Here is a 20,816-nt window from a genome sequence, read left to right as displayed (position 1 = left end):
AGAGATCAGTGGACTGGTATTTGACATACTCTTGAAACATTTAAAAGTGAAAGTCACTGCTGAGTCTCCTTATCTAATGGAGAGTCAGCTGCTCTTTCACTGCGAACGGAGCAGAGGTGCCTGTTTCCCATGAGCCAGATGTATGACAGGAGTGGTATTTGGGGTCATTTTAAAAGCAACTTTCCCCAAGACAGCTTCTTGACAGGGCAAGGCGACCTCTGCATCAAGAGATCGGGTGACCATCACATGCAGAAACCACAGGGTGTCATAGTGGAAGAGGTGCATTACTCCACAGAAGGAGCAGCAACCTGATGTTCTTATTTGGGTGACAGGAATCTCTAAAAGCACCATGACGCATAAAATCCATAATACCACCCACCAGATGAGGCCATCTGGAACATCCATCAAACATAAAGAGAAATCTGTATGTCTTCTTTGGAGAAATGTCTATTTAGGTCTTCTGCCCATTTTTGGATTGGGTTTTTTTTTTTGGTATTGAGCTGCATGAGCTGCTTGTATATTTTGGAGGTTAATCCTTTGTCAGTTGCTTCATTTGCAAATATTTTCTCCCATTCTGAGCACTGTCTTTTCGTCTTGTTTATGGCTTCCTTTGCTATGCAAATGGACATATATACACTACCAAATGTAAAATAGATAGCTAGTGGGAAGCAGCCACATAGCACAGGGAGATCAGCTCGGTGCTTTGTGAACACCTAGAGGGGTGGGATAGGGAGGGTGGGAGGGAGGGAGACGCAAGCGGGAAGAGATATGGGAACATATGTATATGTATAACTGATTCACTTTGTTATAAAGCAGAAACTAACACACCATTGTAAAGCAATTATACTCCAATAAAGATGTTAAAAAAAAAACCCATAAAGAGTACTAACATCGTATCTTATTTAAACCAGTCAACTAAGACCTCTCCTAATCCTTACTGCTCTTCTCCCGATACTGTCCACCCCTTGCCACTCCAAATATGGAGGATTTAGAAACTTGAACTAGCAAATGGTGGGAGAAACTGGAGCTAGAAGAGAGAGAACAATACAAACCCACAAACCTACTTCCAACTATGGGCTTTTCAGCAAGCCTGATCTAGGGGACAAGCAAAAGTTTAACTTTACTAAAGTTTGGACTTTTGCTGGTAGAGGACTCTTTATTTCAGCTACTGAAATGAGGTTGCTTTTTTTTTATTAAAACTAAACATGACTGAAAGACTCTATTAAATGAAGTGACCAAAAATGTTATAGATTCTACTCCAGATTTCACCCCAGGGATAGCAAGAATCAGACCAACCTCAGAGTGTGTTACATGGATCACAGGTGAGAGAAGGAATGAAGTTGCTTTTGTATTGCACCTTAGGGAGCTCTATTCTTAAACAGAAACATTAGAAATAGTGATTTTTTTCAGATGGAGCCATCTGAGGATGTGCTATTGTCCAGGAACTAGAGGAGAGGGTGACAGGAAGAGCAGAGTCGAAGGTCTCTGGAAATGAGATTTAAGAAATGTGTAAAGCCGGGATATTTAAGGCGTTACTCATGAAGACGGTATAGTTATCCAGATGCTGACAGGATTTGCAGGATGAGGAATGTTGTGTGCCAGATGGGCATGTCATCTTAAGTGATGGCAGTGGGTGACTGGGAGATCAGAACATCCTGTTCAAAAGAATAGGCAGAGAAAGAGCCAAATTATATGAGCCTTAAAGAGAAATCGATTAGTTTTCATGTCAGTAGAGGATTAATGTTCTAGAAGAGGGTTGGGAACAAGGAGGACACGGACTCTCTCTCTCAACAGTGAAGTACAGAGGGTGAAAACGTTCAATTTCACAAGTAGTGGTATCCTCTGGGGAGGATCAGTGAAAGTGCCAAATAAAGAAACACTCCAACAAGAGGTTTAGGAATTCACTGACCATGTACCACCAGTTCAGAGGGAAAACCCTGGGAAGATTTGGGAGTGTTTGGTGAGAAGGGAAGAAAGAAGTTAAGAGTTGGCTCAGGAATAAGAAAGAAGGATGAATGAATGAAACTGTGTAAAGTATTTCAGTGGTTATGTATTTTTATTGTTAACATTTCTACTGATGGAAAGATAAATGTTGCGTTATTGGGCTGCCATAACAAAATACCATAGACCGGGTGACTTAAAAAGCAGGAACTTATTTCTCCCAGTTCTAGAACCTGAAAATCCAAGATCAAGGTACCAGCAGGATTAGTGTCTGATGAGAGCTCTCTCCTTAGGTTGCAGATGGCTGCTTTCTCTCTGTGATCTCACATGGCAGAGAGAGAAAGATCAAGCTCTCTGGTGCCTTCTCTTACAATAGCACTAATCCCATCATGCAAGGCCCCGACCATCATGACCTCATCTAACCCTATTACCTCCCAGAGTCTCCACCTCCAAATACCATCTGATTGGGGGTTAGGGCTTTCAACATATGAATTTTGCGGTGGGGTGGACACAAACATTCAGCCCATAACAAATGCTATTACTGCTTGTTATGACCACAAACAGAGCTGTTCTCATGTACGTTTTATTGTTGAACAGAATTCAGGCACAGGAAACAAATATCGAACAAAGAAGGACCACATGATGTGTAAACTTATGTGCCTGTGCGTTGCTTACTCTTCTACCATTGGTGGATTGACAACGATCACTGGTACCTCCACCAACTTGATCTTCGCTGAGCATTTCAATATGTAAGTAAAATTGTTGGACTGGTGATTTAATAAATGGACAACACACAAATTATAAGAATTATTCTTACTTGTTTCAGAGAATCCAAAGACAGAGATGCTATATTGAGTTAAGTCTCCTTTGTTCCCCATCAGGACTTCTATATTTCTAGAAACATGCCCTTCTACTCGTTCCCATGGAGTTAAATATGTAGGGCATAGTGAATTAACAGGTGTTTGCAGATTGCAAGGTCACCTTGAAAGAAATAACTCCTGGATGACCATGCTCACCAAACACAGAAGACACTTTTCATTATAAATAATATTGCAAATGGTAGTTACCTACAAAGAAAGGGGATTGTTCACATGGGACAATTTATGTAGGGTTTTGCAACTGAACTTAAATGATGAGCAGGAAACAGAATTGCTCATTACAGAAAATTTGGTGTTGAGGTTGAAAAAGATTTGAAGGATTGTGCAATTACCAAAAATAGCAGTAACAAAGTATTCTAAGGACAGATGTATGAATCTGAATATAAGTTAATGCTGTGATGTTACTCCAGTGCAGAAAATGGGGAATCCTGGATACAGTCAGAGCACTTGAGTTAAAAATTCCACATCTTTCAGTCACTTACTTTGTGAATTTGAACAATAAAAAGTAAATAACTCTTCCAAGACTTAATTTTTTCATACCTAAAATAGTCACAGTTCATATGATTATTGTGAGAATTAAATGAAGTAGACTACGTAAAAATACTTGGTACCATGTAAGGACTATTGAAGCAATAGTCTGAAAGTCCATGCTTTTTTGTGAGAGCTCAATCTGATCCTGCACCCAAGGTATATTTTCAAGGACTAATAGGACAGATAATTGTCAGAGTGCCTGGAAGGTGGGCAGTGCTGAGGATGGCCTGGAACAGGATTTAGGTCCTTTTCACAGAAAATTTAGGAAAACCACACTCTAGGAAACAGATTCAGAAACTCTGTGAACTTTCTGAAATTATTTGCAAGATGTTCCAAGAAATCCAAGATTCAAAAAATGTCACCCTCCGTTGTGGAAAGAATGAGAACTTATGTACAAAAGAGAACACTAACAGAACAGTTTAGGGAATTTGTAACACAGACCTCCATGTGCGCTTATTGTTTCTATTAGTACACAACCATCATGTGTACTCCAACGGCCTACTTAGAAAGGAACCTTAGAAAGACATTTGGTTTATAAGTGGGAGACTTCTAAAATTCCTAGTGCAGAGAGGATTTATCCCATTTATCTCCTAGTTCAAGATAGGAAATGTACTTGATCCCTTTCTGAAAGCTAGACTTCTGTCCTTTCCCACGAATCCCCCAAAGAAAGAGATTCCACATTTCAGTCCTCTCTGCAAATCTCTTTTTCTAAAATTTAGACCAATTTTTTATTTTTTATCTTTGTTGGTGTTAGAGAACTGCTGGTTTCCACCATTCCCATGAAATTACTTGGTATTGTCAAAATGACCACATTGAGTTTGCCCTTGGTCTTTGTGTTCTTGCCCAATGTATCGACAAAATTTTCTTTCTTTTATTTAACTGTTCCTTTGACTCTGAATGCATTCATCCATTTGCAATGACAGATTGAGAGCACTGTAGCACTTTGGGCAAAATGTTTTAGTAACTATTTTCCCCAATTGTCTAATCTTCTAGTTCTTCTAATCATGGGAATTTGGCCAAAATGTTCTTTAAATTTAGAAAATACTTAAAATGTACTTTAAAATTAGTGGGTTTTTTTCTTCAAGTTTTCTTTAACATTAAGAGTTATATGAAAACTGGAAAAAAACTCAAAGTATCCCTTCTTGATAGAAAATATTAAAATAGAAGGGGGAAAACAACCTTATGTAACAAAATATAATTGATACTATTAAACAAACTAGCTGTTTAATAAATGTTTTCTTAAATATCGACCCTAAAAAATACAACAGCAACCCAAAGCAACAATGGAATGAAATGCCTTCAGTTTCACTGGAAAAAGTTTCAGAAACTTAAAACTGCAGAAAATAAAAAAGATTTATTTTCTATGTTCAGATGTTTGGAGCCAGAGAGAAATCGCCCTTTATTTCCAAATCCACTACAATAATCTCACCTTTTCTCTTGACACTGCTTGCCATCTTTTTGAGCAATACCAACGATCATTTTGTACAAATTCATTTTGGGTCTTGCCAACTTCCAAAGGGTACATAAGCATGAGAGTCAATGATTTCCTGCCTTTGACATTTAGAAAAAGGTGCTATCTTACAAATAAACTATGGGAGGAAGAGACTGTATAACACATTTAAAAGCCTTATCTATCTATCTGTCTATCTATCTATTTACTTATACATAAAATATATTTATATATTATACATGTGATGTCTTTTGTTCTCTTTTTTACACAAAGGAAATAAGAACAGTGAATTCTGAGAAACCTAAATTTTATTCTGTGCAAATAAAAAACAGATCTTCACTTATTCACTCAGTCAATCAACAAACATTTGTTGAGGACTGACAATGTGCAAGGCATGGTTTTGAATTCTTTCGGAAAAGGCAAAAAATAAAAATTACCAGAAAGAAGATTCCATCTCATTGTCTAGACAAAACATACATATATGGAAACCATGAAAACATTTAAAACATAATAACATTTGTTCTTTGACATATAAGGAAGAAGGTAAAGTGACATGTATTGAGCCCTTGCCAGATGAATTACATATATTATAGTGCACACGAATCCTATATATCCTTGCTGTGGAAGTGGTATACAGTGGTAATTAAAGGTATAGCTCTGAGATTAAAATGTCTGTGTTCAAATACCAGCTCTTGGACAAATTACTTAATGTCTTTAAGCCTGTTATTTTGCCAGAAAATAAATGAAGATAATAATAAGATCTCTCTCTCTCTCAGAGAGTTGTTTTGAGTTTTACATAAAATAAATGGCACTTAGAACAGTGCCTAACACAAAGCATGTGCTCCATTAATGTTGGCTATTATTAGTAGAGTTGAGAAAGTTGGCATTCAGCTTAGCAGTTTGAAGGCCAAACCAAGATCAGTCAAACCCCAAAGTCTGTCTCCCTAAAATATTACCGTCCTAGTAACAGTTGAACATGCATCCTTAAAGAGGACTCTAGCTGTGTGCAGCACCCCTTGATCAGTAGAGAAAATCTGTCTGTGTAACCTGGCCCAATCTTAAAAGAGGTAAACACCATGTTTATGGAGAAAATGAATGCAAATAATCCATAAAATCAAAGCACAAAAATCGTGTCATCAGTTTTGCAGGGAGGCAGTGGATAGTCTGTGCATGTCTTTGCACAGTTGAGAATAGCAGTGTGCACACTGGCGTTATAAGAGTCTGGGGACGGGAGACCAGTTAGGAGTTTATTACCAATGTACTGACAAATGATGAGAGGCAGAACTAGATTAGCTGTGAAGTGATGGGGGGATTTAGTCTTAGGGCACTGTACAGTCAGAAGGTAGTGAGTGTGAGGATGTAAGGGTCAGGAGGGGTTAAGGCAACTCTGGGAAATTTTGACAATATGGCTGTATAGATAGTGATGACATGAACTTCTAGAGAAGTCATGGCAGGTTCATTAGAGAAATAAATAAATTTTATTTTGAGTATATTGAAGTGGCCTGCTCAGAATCTATCCACAAGGGGATTTTCAGCAGGCATTTGCAAATACATTGTTGAAATTAGTTGTAAATTTGGGACTCTATATATATATATCAACATAGATATTAAAATCTTGACTCTAGAAATGGTCATATAGGGAGAAAAAAAGTTAAAAGAATTGAGACCTGGATAGATTCATAGGAAATATTAACAAGAAAGAAGATGAGAAAAGTTAATCAAGGTAGGTGGAGAACCGGGAGCACATGGGATTTTTTTTTTTTTTGCGGTCCGAGGGCCTCTCACTGTTGTGGCCTCTCCCGTTGCGGAGCACAGGCTCCGGACACGCAGGCTCAGCAGCCATGGCTCACAGGCCCAGCCGCTCCGCGGCATGTGGGATCTTCCCGGACCGGGGCACGAACCCACGTCCCCTGCATCGGCAGGCGGACTCTCAACCACTGTGCCACCAGGGAAGCCCCATGTGGGATTTTGAAAGACAGAGGAGACCATTTTCCAAAGGGAGGATGAGTCAGGAGCATGCAATGTTGTGTAAGGGCCAAGTAGGATGATGGCTGAGAAGAGGCTTTTGGTTCTCATCAGTGTCCTCCAAGAGGGCAGGTGCAGTGGAACAGTGGGGTATGGGGCAGAATTCGGACTGAAGAGAGTTAAGGAGTGAGCACATCGTGGGAGGGCAAGGCAGCTAGTTTAAATGATTGTTTCAAGTTTGACAAAGAAAAGGAAAAAAGAGCAAGCATGGTATAACCAGAGGTAGAGTGTTCCTTTAGAACAAGGGTAGTGCCAGTCTGGTTTTACACTCAGGGGAAGGAGACAGTAAAAACAGAGCTATGTGAAGTTTGGGGAAAAAAAGAGCGAGAGAGAGAATATATTGATTGGCTAAGAGTCAGGTGGAAGTGGAATGGAATAGAAACAAGAGTAGAAATGTCAGTCTTGGGAAAGAAGGATGTGTCCTGCTGAGTGATAATGAAAAGGGACAAGTGAAGACAGAGATCTCTCAAATCACGTGTATGCATGCCCTCATTTCACGGATGAGGAAACCGAGGCTCCAAGAGTTTAAATCATGATCACTAGTCAGTGGAGGCACTTGGCCGGAGTCCCATTGCCCTTTTCACTCTGCAGCCTCATTGCCTCTCTGACCATCTGTGAGGGGGCCATGTTGGCAAAAGTCTTGAAAAAGCAAGTTTGCTGACAGTGACAAGTAAAGACTACATGAGTATTTGCATTCATGCGTTGCATTTTCTTTTTATAAAATATAAACCTGCACACATAACAAGTATTATTTGAAAGAGTTGCAAAGCTGGGAATGTGGCTAGTTTGACTGAACCACTCCCTCATTGTCATAAGCTGATGTATAGCTTAGAAAGTGATTTTCAGAACAACACTGAGAAGACTAAGCCAATTCTCTAACTCAGCCAGAAGGCAGGAAATTTCTTGTGTTCTTAATCTTTGAATCTAGTACCTGTGACACCTGAATTCTGACTGCCTTGTGATTAATTCACCATTAGTTATGACTAATCCTTGGAATAGGGCATTCTGGAAATATTCTTTGTTTCGTCTTCTCATTAGGGAAATCCTGCTTGCTCAATGCTCTCTACCTGACCCTTCTGCTCCACTGATAGACTCTTCTAGTCATCACCCAATCTCCTCCTTTCCTAACACTATTGTTAATAAATCTCACCCTGTAAGTAACCCATTTCTTTCTACTCTGGTTCTTGAAAGACCTGCCAATTCTGCCAATTTCTTTCTCTCCTTGTGTGGATGCTGTATCATTTGAAACTCTGTTCGGTTACTCCAGAACTTCCATTCCCATCTCCTCTTATCATAAACTATACTCACATTTCTATAAATTTGTCTTATCCACAAAAGTTGTCTTATGCACAACTACCACCCCTGATTGCAAACTTCTAAAGGCTTCATGAATTATTGTCTTCTTCATCTTTTAGCCCACAAGGGGCACAGGTAGGTGATCAATAAACGTTGGTTGCATTGAACTGTACCAAGACATAAATGAAGTGCTGACTGTTCCTGGGAATCATCTAAGTAACTGAATAATCTTTTGATATTAAAATAAAGTTATTAAGGGAAATATGATTAGGGACAATTACTGCTTTCATAACAGAGTAGTTTTGATGCATCAATATCACTTAACAAATGCAACAGCTATTAATAACATAAAAGGCAAATCTATCAGATTAAGAATGGAAGATATCACAAGTAAAATTTTGTAGTTTGCTGATTATCAAAGTATATTATTCAGCTTGTAGGTGTCAGCAGTGAAAGATGTGGGTATACAAAACAGCTTGGAAGGAAGCTGAATTATCAATGATTAGCACAGTCACTAATTCTACGTTAAATAATAACTATTATAGCTTCACAAACGTAGAAATGGTAAAAGAAATGTGTTTATAGGCACACTAAATTCAAAGCCCGCTTCCCGAACCCCCGTTCTTGATTAATCACAGAGGAAGAAGGCTAACCAGTTACCTAGCAACAGCCACTTTCAAAACTTACTATGATTCCCCCCTGCAGAAAAGAGCAATGTGTGTTTCTAAGAAAGAATTTCTCTGGCAAATAATAGAGAAGAAATTTGGATACTGCAGAGTTTGGACTTAGACATTGGTTCAGATTTCAGTCTTGCCATGTATTAGCTGCAAACATCAGTTTCTCCATCTGTAAAATGGAGGCAAAACTAGAACTTATAACATTATTATGAGGATGAAATGGCATAGTGCATCCGTGGCCCTTAGCAGAGGGCCTGGCAGGTAGGAAATTGTCAATAACCCTAACCATTTTCTGTTGCTGCCGCTTCTACTTTTGCCATTGCTATTAGAAATCTAAGCCTGGCTCATGAGTAACGAGTAATTAATATTTCAAAAGAAACCTCTGGAAGTACATAAATACAAAACTGAAAAGTGACTTTGACTCAGAAATCATCAAAACAGTCATTAATCAAAAGGACTATAATCAGCGTGGATACCAGCTGATTGCACTCTTAATGGCCAAAATCTGTTTCAAGGCTGTAAACGTCCACAACCGCACCCATTCTTTTAAGACCAGTACTGTGTATTTCGTTAGTATGATTTGTGATCTTGTACGTGGGCATAAGAACTGCATCGACAACACCATCTTCCTAAATATCAACACTGACGCACATACATGCTTTAGGTCAAAGCATGTCTCTCCTATGGCGCCATCACTCCTATATGGTGTTCGAAAATGTCCTTAAAACATCAAGTTTGTATTCTAGCTTATGGATGTTTTGCAATATATATGGAATTTTCTCTTTTCACCTGGGAGCTGGTGTTGAGGACACTAGGCTTTAATGAAGAGAGGTTGTGTTTTCAACATTCGTCCTGAGTGTAAATATCCAGCTTGACTGCATTCTGTGACCTTGAGCGATCCACTTAACCTTCTGAGACTCAGTGTTTTCGGTGTAAAATGAAAATACAATGCTTTGCCCACAGGATTTTTGTTAGAATTAAATGCGCTTAGCTCATTCCTCTAAGACATAGGGAGCCCCAGGTGCATTTCCTCTTCCGCTCACCTCCATTTACTTCCGAAATTATCACACGCATTTCCATGGTTTATAAATCCACCTGTATGTGGGTAACCACCAATTTTACATCTCTAACCTGCCCTCTCAATTCCAGACTCATTTGTCTAACTGCCTATCCACCATGGCCACTTGGGAAACTAAGGGACATCTCACATTAACATGCCCACAGCAGCTTCCTAATCCATCATTCCTTCTGCCAACCTGTTCTTCCCTCAGACTTCATTTCAATGAATAGCACCTTTTCCCAATTTCGTACATTTTATGCCAAACATTTGTAAAATTTATTGCCTTCTCTTCATCTTTACTGCTACTCATGTAAATTAAGCTAAAATCTACTCAACTCCACTGTTTTTAAAATGTTTTTAAAAGCTGAAAAATAAAAATTTTTAAATAAATAAATAAGAAAAGAAAAACAGCATGAATTTATTACCTCGTAATTTCTGTGGGTCAGGCATCTAGGCACAGCTTAGCCAGGTCCTTTGCTGAGCTGAAATCAAGGTGTCAGCTGGGCCTGCAATCTCCACAGAAGCTCAGGGTCTTCATTCAGGCTGTTGAGAGAATTCAATTCGCTGTGTTTGAATTACTGAGGTGCCCATTTTATAGCTGACTATTGGCGTAAGGTCACTCTCAGCAACTAGAGGCTACCCCTAGATTCTTGCCGTGTGGCCCCTTCCTTCGGCAACATGGAAGCTCACTTCTTTAGGCCAGCAGGAAAATCTCGTTTTTAAGGGCTCCCTTGAGTAAGTCAGGCCCACCCAAGATAATCTCCCTTTTGATTAACTCGGAGTCCATTTGTGGGAACCTCTGCAAAATCCTTTCACTTTAGCCATAAAAGAACCTAATCCCAGGAATAAAATCTTGCCCTGTTTACAAGTTCTGTCCACACAGAAGGAGAAAGGAATATACTAAGCATATATACCAGGGGCAGGATTCTTGGGGTTCATCTTGGAACTCTGCCTACCACACTTGACTTCCACTCTTGTTACGGTCAATCTTGACAATCCACCTAGCTAACATGTTTTATGAAATTCATAAATTTACATAGATTTTAAATTAGATCATGTCACTAGCTTACTTACTATGTTCCAATTACTCCTAATTGCATTAGTATTAAAATCCAAATTCCTTCTGATGGCCTACAAGGTTATATATGATCTGACCCCTATTGGCTACTCCTTGGACTTTATTTCATGTGACTGTAAACTTAGCTCACTACCCACAGCCACACTGGTCTTCCAAACTCATTCCTACCCCAGGGCCTTTGTACTTGCTACTTCCTCTGTCTGGAATGCTATTTCCCAGTTATCTACATGACTGGCTCCTTCTTGCCATTTAGATCTCATCTCAACTATCTCTTTTGTTGGTCACACTATGTAAAATTTCTCCCTCCACCTAATATCTTTTTATCATATTATTCTGTTTTATTTTCTGATTCATTATATGCTTACCTGTTTGTTTATTGCCTGTGTTCTTCATTTAATATAAACTGTGAGAGCCTGGACTATGTCCATCTAATTCGCTACGACATCCCCAAAACTAGGAGACTTATGATAGAAGAAATCTGTATCTGCTTTAGGCAGATACTTGCAGTCCCTTCACTTACAGGATATGAGGAAGTAGGAAAAGAACTACCACAGTGAAACTAACCCCGAGTATGCCACTCATTCCACTTTCATTCAAAATATTTACACCTGCATGGTGTTTACTTTCTTACTACTGAGTTAAAAAACAAAGACAAAACAAACAAAACAACCCCCCCCCCCACCCCGAGTTCAGCTTTTTTAAGCTTTCCTTTTTCTAAATGACCTATCCCTCCAGACAAAAATTTTGAAAAGCTCCTCTTAGGTCAAATCTCACAGGACTCTCTGCAGTGGGTGGGGAGAACAATGCAGCCTGATTTCTAGGTATGAGCTACAGATGGTGAAAAATGAAATTGGGTTTGGGGCATTGTTTTGAACCTAATCCAAGCAGCATTTCTCAATGTCTTCAGGCTGAACAAAATAACATAGACCACTGACCTGTAATCCAAGTCTAACAGATGGGAGAAAAGCTTAAGCCTTTTCCCACTTATTTTATTTTCCAACTGAAAACAACATTTATTTTTAAGCAGGCAATTCTCAGTAAAACCTCATGGACATGGTAAAGCATTTTTTTCCATTCATCAATTCTCTGTATTCTATAGCAATTTTTACTTATCATTTGTCACTTTCTAATGGCATAAATATATAAGCTAATCCTAGGATCTCTTCAAAGTAGATGGAATCATCCTCAAGTTGCCAATAACTCTAGGACCCAGGGAGATCAGCTCAAAGAAATTGCAGACAACATTAGAAATCTGCAGGTTTGAAAGCTTAATTTTGTTTTTTTAAAAACAGCCTTTGCATTTGTTAGGAACCATTCTAAAATAGAAGGAGTGCTCTAAAATAAATAAATTTGGCTTATGTTGAGGCATGTAGCATGAATCTTCTCATTTATTTACATGATCTTTTTTAAGTGGCAAAATACACTTAAATTTTAAGTGGTACGATTTAAATAGAAAAAATATATATTGAAAATCTGTCATTTCTATAAAGTTCTCTATATTTTGTGATTTCAAAAATAATTTAAAAAAATGTTAACAGTGTTTTTATTACTTCTGTATTATATTCTGTACTTTTCCAATTTCTGACTCTGTTACTGCTTCATGAAGAAAATTTAAAGACAACTGTTTCTCAAATTTTCTTTTTTTCCCCACACAGTCATAAAATAGGTAACTATATGAAATTTAGACATTTTGAAACAATGAATGTGAGGTTACCAAAGAAACTGTGCTTGTACCTGAACTTTTTTTGTTGCTATTGTCTTCTTCTTATTATGTGAGCTAAAAAGCTGAAAATAACTAGGAAAGAGAAAGGGAAAAGTTGATGTTTTCCACAGGACTTTTAATTATTTTTATCTGATTTATTCTGTTTGACTGAGCCCCAAAGCACTGTCTAATTCTAGGAAGAAAGGGCTAGAATATGTCTGGTAAGATGGTTGCAGTTGCTCTGGGGCAGAAGAAACAGAGAGGGAAACAGCTTTGAGAGACAACGCGGGTGGGGTCTGAGTCCCTTCCGAGTCTGGGATGTCAGCTCCCAAGACGAAATGGTAATGGACACATTCAGTTTTGTTAAGTTAATTCTCATCTGTTCCCAAGTCTGCTTATTTGTCTTTCCTCACTCATATACTGATGATTTGAGTATGAACAACAAAACGCACACACCCATGCATACCTATTTCTTGTGCATTTCCATGAGTAGCAGGTACCGTGGTAGGTTCCTTCACAAACACTTCCTTATAGATTGAATAAAGGGAGCAAAAGTTATAACATGCCCACTCTTGTTTTTGTGGGAAGCAGCAATAATTATGCAGTTACAGACTCAAGAGGTGAGGAGTAAAACTAACTTCTGTATTTAATGGTGAATACCTCCCACATCTTCCTTCTTGGCTGGTGGCACAGGAAAGACGGGAAGTGCTGCTTCCCACTGACCATCAGAAAGGATTCCTCTTGTACTCCTTCTGTGAACACGTTTCCATATTTTCACACAGGCGCTACCCTGATTGTCACTGCATCAACTTTGGATCATGGTTTCTGATGTCCTTCCCGGCTGCTATTATTATTCTCCTCTTGTCATGGATTTGGCTTCAGTGGCTTTTCTTAGGATTCAAGTGAGTACATATTCCACGTTAATCAGATAAATAAAGGTGTCTGGGTTCCATGTTCTCAGCCCCTCATTCAGGGCTTTTACACCTATTTCACGAGTGCTGCATTTCTGCATTTCTCTTATCCACAAAACTGACACGTATGAACACATACATACATTAAGGACCCTCTAGAATATCACCTAACCAGTGTTGACTGTGGAAGAGAGTTTGTAGACAGAAATTCCATCTTGGTCTCCTTTGATCCCAACCCATTAAGACATTAATAGACCAGAAGGGCATACGAAGCTCATTAAAGTAACACTCTTAAAGTGTTACTTTAAGAAGTTTTGTCCCTCCTCTTGGTTTAATGTGGGGATTTCCTCAGGTTATCGAGTTACTTTAAACTGTAATATGCAGGGCTTCCTGCTTCATCCTAGTACCAACATTGATTTGCCCTTGAAAAACGAAAGAATATTGGATTGGGAATTGGGAGGCCAGGGACAAAGTTGTGGCTGCCCACAAGCCAGATGAGTAATCTTTGCAAGTCCTGATCCATTCTCAGTCTCAGTATCTTCAACTAAATACCATAGAATTTAACCGGAAGATCAGCAAGATCACTTTCAATGCTGTAATTCTAACACGGATGGGCCCCAGTTGAATACAGAGAAGTCAAGGTAGGAAACACGGATCAATCAAGAGCTGGAAAATGTCAAATAAATACATTCAAGGAGAATTTGCAAGTGTTTCTTTGGCTGGGACTGAAGTTGGTGGTTCATAAGTACCAATGAGTTACATGACTTAAATGACAGCCAACACTTAAAATTATACAGGGCTCCACAGCAAAATCTAAAATGCTGCATCATAGATTCACCATATATAACAATACTCCAAAAGAAAGGGGAAAGGGCTGTATATCAAACCTTGAGTATTCTTTTCCCTAAAAAAAAACCCCAAAAAATTCAACTTCATTTTCATAGGGTTTTATTTAAATAATTTCAAGGACCTATGAATGAAAAAACGTGTTATCCACCAAGCAGGGGAGACTGAAGTCAGCTTTTTGTACTTCCTTTGAACAGCAAAATACTGCAATCAGGTCGTATTCCCCCCCATGCCTGTGCCCAGATTTTCCAAGCTTAGTCATGTAAGGACTGATATTCTTCTCTCTCCATTCCTCTTCCTGGTTTTTCTCCAGAACTGCCACAATTTTGTTAGTAGTGGGGAGATGGTACTGATGAGTTTCTGAAAAATCTATTTGTCCAGATTGTGGGAGCAGTGTGAGGTTGTCCTCCTGCTGAAGCAAATGAGTGGAATGTCACCGCCTTCAGCAGGTGGGCATTAGTGGGGAGAGGCTAGCTGCATACTAAATGCCCTTTCCTGGAAATCCAAGCCTTTGCGGGTCGATTCAATCGTACAGGTAGCAAAGCAGAATGCAGGGGATAGGAATCCCAAACCAACAGAGAAAGCATCCAGTCTCAGACCCACAGCTGTTTTGTTCTTTTTTTTGCTGCATATAATGACTTTATAAAATAAGTATGCAACCCTTGTCATTATTCTGAAGTCGCCAACCGCTTAAAAAGGAGAAATCAAGAAGATAAAGGGCAGATGTACTGAAATGTGTTTCTCTATGAGGAAAAACATCCTGTGAAGTGCATATATTAGGCCAAGTCCATAAATCATGATCAGTAGCATGTTGAAACTGTCCCCTTGTGGTCCACTGTTGGTTAGACATGGCACAGTTTCATGCTCCAGCTAATTCTTCAGTGTCCTTTTCAGTCTGCCAGGGTGTTCACCTCCAGAGGTTTTAGATTGACAAACAGAAATTATTAGCCCCTCCCCTGGCAGGCCACCATACATTCTGATTAGCGTGTTGGCTGTTAACACAGTTAACTCACCCATCATAAATGACCCCAACCCACTCGGGAAGTGAAGCTCATCTATCAGTGCCACGGAAGTTATTTAAAAGGAGAGGTTGATGCATTGTCATATGCTTCATCAGCTCCTTGGTGAAGGCATTAACCTTCATTTGTAGCAAAGCCAGTATGGCTTTTGACTTAACTATTGATTATCCCCAAGCAAAGTGACAAAATACATGTGCAGTCTACTCGGTAGAAAACAGTTTCTAAGGAGACTCATCTTTTCCTTTAACTCTACTTTTTAATTCTACAGATGGTTCTCAAGGCAGTCCATGGATCAGTTTCTTTTTTAATGGTAGGATTTATATTGTGACAAAGGGAAAAACTTCAAGACTGGCACTAGTCATAATTGAATTGAGGCTATAAAAATTAAGTATTACCTCATTGATCTTAAACACAACAACCAATCATGTTCCCTGGGGGTTGTGTGTGCATGAGGGTCATTATGAATATGTAGGATGGATGACTTACGAATTGAGGAAACTCTGATCCTTCACAGGGAGTAATAGTCCAAACAAATCTGAGTAGCAGAGTTACAGAAAAATAAATAAATGAAATGTGTCTTTGTGTGATAGCTGCCCTCCCCAAAATATCAATGTTTACCCCAGCAATTTTACAGAAGAAAATGTCCCTGATTTCTTTTTTTAAAAAACTGCTTTATTGAGGTATGACTGACATACAAAGAGCTGTAGCTATTAAATGTACACAAAACTTACTGTGTTTGGAGATAAACATACACCCATGAAACCATCATCAATATCAATGACATAAACTCATCCATCACTTCCAAAAGTTTCCTCCCACCTCCTTTGCTTTTTGGGTTTTTTTTCATTTTTCCTTTTGTAGTAAACGCCCTTCGTATAAGATCTACCCTCTTAGCAAATTTTTAAGTATATAATACAGTATTGTTCTTCATAGGCTTTATTTTGTACAGAGATCTCCAGAACTTACTTATTTTGCATAACTGAAACTTTGGCCAACACCTCCCCATTTTCCCCTTACCCTAGCCCCTGGCAATCACCATTTTACTCTCTACTTCTATGTGTTTAACTGTTTTAGATTCCACATATAAGTGAGCTCATGCAGTATTTGTTTTTCTGTGTCTGACTTATTTCATTCAGCATCATGTCTTCCAGGTCCATCCATATTGTAGCATGTATCAGTGCTTTATTCCTTTTTATAAGTAAATAATATTCCATTGTATGTATATACCACCACTTTTTCTTTATCCGTTTGTCCATCCATGGACATTTGAGTTGTTTCCATATTTTGGCTGTTGTGAATAATGCTGCAATGGATATATTTGAATGCAGATATCTCTTCAAGATCTACATGTCAATGTCTTTAGATATATACCCAGAAGTCCTTTCTATACCAACATATAATCTATCTGAGCTTCTCATAGACATTCCAAGAGATAATCCATAAGAATCTGGCCATTTTCCCATTTGTTTCTTCCTCTGGAGGGATTTTTTTTTTTTTTTTTAAATCAAGGTTTAGAGCAGCACTTCACAAAAAAATGTTCAAGGTTTGGAAGACCCTGGACTTCAGGATAGGTAAATTAGTCACAGGAGAAAGGGGTCACTAAAACAAGCAGCTAAAAGAAATAGAGACTGACAGTTACTATTAGAAGTAAATTGGAAAATTATCTGGTTGATGCTATTAGGATATAAGGAGTAAACAAACTCAAAAAAAACAAACAACTAATAGAATCGGTTTTAGTTCTGAGAACAGACCTAGTTTGAACTCTGTTCATCTTCAGTGTATGTGACTTCTATGCCCTAGTGTATAACTGGAGTTTAGCATATTTTGTGAAAATTGATGGATCTAGCAACCAACTATCTCATAAATTTGACAGAGGTACTGAGTGAATGAATCAAGTATTTACCGTGTATGTCAGTGTTTAGAGATAACTGGGCCAAAAAAAAAATCCATGATACTGCCCCTGCCCTCTAATAATCTGTTTCCTCACTAGTGAGATAAAACTTATACATGTGCGAAAATTAACAATAAAGATACTTAAGAAATATATTAAAATATATAACAATCAGGTATATAATGAAGTATTAAATTAGAGATGAGTGGTACATGGCAAAATTCCAGTGGTGCAAAAGGACTTGGAAGAGATCAGTGGATGATGTCATGGGAGATATGGAATGAAAATTAAGCAAACCAGGGAAAAACAGAAAAAAGGGGAGAAGAAATTCAAAGAAGGAGATAGGGGTATAGGCAAAAAGCACAGCTTTTTATTATTAGCAGGGAGATTTGTATTTTCTGACGCTTTGACACAAGTATCTTCTATAAAGGGAGAATTCTTTGCTTAACAGGCTTAATTATTCTTTTCAGCTTTAAGGAGATGGCACAGTGTGGCAAAACCGCAACAGCCAAACAAAAAGCTTGTGCTGAGGTTATTAAACAAGAATACCAAAAACTTGGACCAATAAAGTAAGTTACACACACACACACACACACACACACACACACACAAGCAAGCAAACACAGAGATGCTGCTTATACTGCAAGTATCTGTTTAAAGGCAAATATGTGCACAATTGTCTTAGTGTATTTATTACACCTGATAAGGGCCCTGAATGTTCTAACCTTTGTGAATATAACTCAACATGATAAAATACATACCTTGTCTAACTAAAACTTACCAGGTGGAAGGACAAGAAACTGAAAGGCCCACAGAGGACTAAAGCGCCTTTCAAACTGCAGATTCTCTTAAATACTTGATACATCAAGTTTTGACAGTGCTTAGTGTTCTGCTAAGACTACTTCTGACAATAGTTCAGGGAGTTTCTACAAATGTCCTGACTGAGAAAAATAAATGAAAGGATTGGAATTTTCCCACAGGTATCAAGAAATTGTGACCTTAGTCCTCTTCATTGTAATGGCCCTGCTATGGTTCACCCGAGATCCTGGGTTTGTGTCTGGTTGGTCCGTGCTTTTTTCAGAGTAAGCATTACATGTTATGTTTGTCAACACTTCCTGTTTTATACTCAGCTTTTCTCCTAAGTGGTTCCTATAACTCTGAAAAACTGTATAAGATTTTTTTTCTTCTTTTCCATCGAAAAGATTTAATTCTTATCTTTTCAGGAAAAAAAAAAGATAAGGAATGAAATCTAGGGTAAGGCAGCAAACAAGGTAACCAAACTACCCTGTAACTAAAGATAAGTCTCCTTCAGACAAGGCTATTTTCATCTTTACAAAATTAGAAATATGATTGCAGGAAAGCCATGTTTTAAAATGGTCAGGAGTATAGACCTTGGAGCCACACTGCTTGGGTTCCATTCCTGGCTCTTCCACTTACTTTTTGGGCAAGTCACTTACCTCTCAGTTTCTCCATCTGTAAAATGGCGCTAATTAGAATAGTGCTGCGCTTCTTCCCACAGGAAGTGCAGTATAATTGTTTATTATGTGAACTCAATGCCACTCAATGCTTCTTAGTAACCTGATATGAATTCATATTCTGTGATTTTTGCTGGCTTATTTTTTTTTTATTTCTATGGAGGGTTATTTATTTGGTTCATATTTTGTCTTTTCCTCTATTGATGTCCATTTTTGTATTAGTCGCTATAAATCCATCCTGCCCCTATTTTATAAATAAGGAAATCCTGAGTAAGCAATAAGACTGAGTTTACAAACTAATGTTAGAAGCTGGGTCAGAGTTAATTTTATCTCTCAGTGTCTAATATCCCAGCAGACATTGCTGAGTCATGTGAAGTGAGGGGGAAGATTGTAGCATAATTTTCTAAATTAAGGACCATCCTACATGTCAATATAAATACTTTGGTTTTGAGATTCGCATTCCCAAATCTGGCTTTCACTGAAGTCCTCTGGATCCTAAATTCAGCAGATCTCTGATTTGAACTTCCTGTCTCACATCCCCCAGCAAAAATCCATGTAGTGGGGTAGAAACCAAAAACATTTGAGTCAGATCTATTCTGCCCACATGGAATGAAGAAATTCTTGCATAGGAGCCTTCTGCTTATGTAGGCATTGCCAACATTTTTTTAAAGCTGCCAAGTCGGCGTCCCAATTCCTAGTGAGCACACAAGTGCAGCAATGCAGTGTGGTACATGTTTCAAAGGATCAGCTGCAGCTTTATAAACTTTTTATTTCCATTAGGACAAAAACGTTTCATCTCAAGAAGTCAAAACAAAAGGCAGTATCCAATCATTCAAAGCAAGCTATTCAAAGCAAACTATTATTTAATAGTTTGATTCGAACTTCATAGTTTTGGAATAGGACCTAGACCAACAGAAAAAATAATTCTTCCTCCTTTTAAAAATCCCACTCCTATCATTCTAGAGAGGGAGGGTCTTCTCTAAACACCAGTATGTAAAAACCAAATGAAATCAGGCAATGGGTAATAAAAACCAGGCAGAAATCCCAAGAGGAAATTCAATATAATCAGCTTCTAATTTCTACTCCTTATGGGAGGAAAATGTAATTCAGGAGATTTTTTTTTTGTAGCAGGAAAACAAGGCGTACTTGCTTTGGGGAGGTGCTCATGATATCTAGAATTCTGAGAGAAAACAATAAGAAAAGAAACAAAGCTTTGAAAGAGGAAGGGATTTGAAGATATACATCTAATTGGCAATTAGATGTATAAATTGCCAAGGCAAATAAAATTTGCATAAGCTTAATATTTTGTAATACTGAGACAACATTAGTTCATAATAAACCAAAATAAAATAAACTAATAATAAATAAAATGATAGTAGTTTTAAAAGTCTTTTAAAAAGCAGTTATTTCTGTATTTATGGCTTGATTTTATTTAAAGTATATATTCTGTAGAATACATTTGTAATGTAGAGGTTTTAGGGATTTAGAGTTTCCAAAGCTAGAATGATAAATCTAGATTTATAGCTACCACCTCATGTTTTCATTCCATCTGTTTGAACCTGGAAGGAATTCAATATGTCTTTTCATATAAAGCAAAATCAGATTACATGATGCCTGACCTAATTTGGCAAAAATTCAACCAAAATTATAACTGAAATAAGAGAAATAAGGAACAGTAAAATAATAAATATAGGTTAAGTTTGTTGAATAAATTACACCAAGGCAGCTTTTTACTCCACAATGAAATAAAGAAAATCTATATTTGGGGAAAACAGACTTCTTTATAAAATTGTCAGATTGAATAAAATAATGCATTTCCTTGATTACGTAAATTGTTCAAATAAATTACAGGAATAAAGAGCCTCTATACTATGTATGCATTGCTGAGTTACAAGGTAGCAAAATAATTTTTAGGGTGTACATACTTCTTTTCAGACTACGAAGATTCACTAGTTAATACGCTAACTTCTAAACTGACTTCTAATTATTTATGCCTGTTTCACTCATATCTGGTCTCCAGGTACTTCTTAACTGTT

The 20,816-nt window shown here is 37.9% G+C and overlaps 1 protein-coding gene across 1 annotated transcript in view; it reads left to right on the top strand.

Annotated features, from left to right (window-relative positions):
• The window catches only part of SLC13A1 (solute carrier family 13 member 1), a gene marked incomplete at its 5' end in the record, with an annotated part of 76,106 nt that overhangs the window by 43,130 nt on the left and 12,160 nt on the right, over positions 1–20,816 (top strand). The window contains 4 exons of the mRNA XM_079932479.1: positions 2,539–2,690; positions 13,421–13,540; positions 17,776–17,874; positions 18,286–18,387. Of these exons, the coding sequence (XP_079788605.1) occupies positions 2,539–2,690; positions 13,421–13,540; positions 17,776–17,874; positions 18,286–18,387 (473 nt within the window). The remainder of the gene's footprint in view (positions 1–2,538; positions 2,691–13,420; positions 13,541–17,775; positions 17,875–18,285; positions 18,388–20,816) is intronic.

Source organism: Stenella coeruleoalba (assembly GCF_951394435.1).
Source record: "Stenella coeruleoalba genome assembly, chromosome: 9".
NCBI lineage: Eukaryota > Metazoa > Chordata > Mammalia > Artiodactyla > Delphinidae > Stenella > Stenella coeruleoalba.
This window is presented reverse-complemented; position numbering and strand designations above follow the sequence as displayed.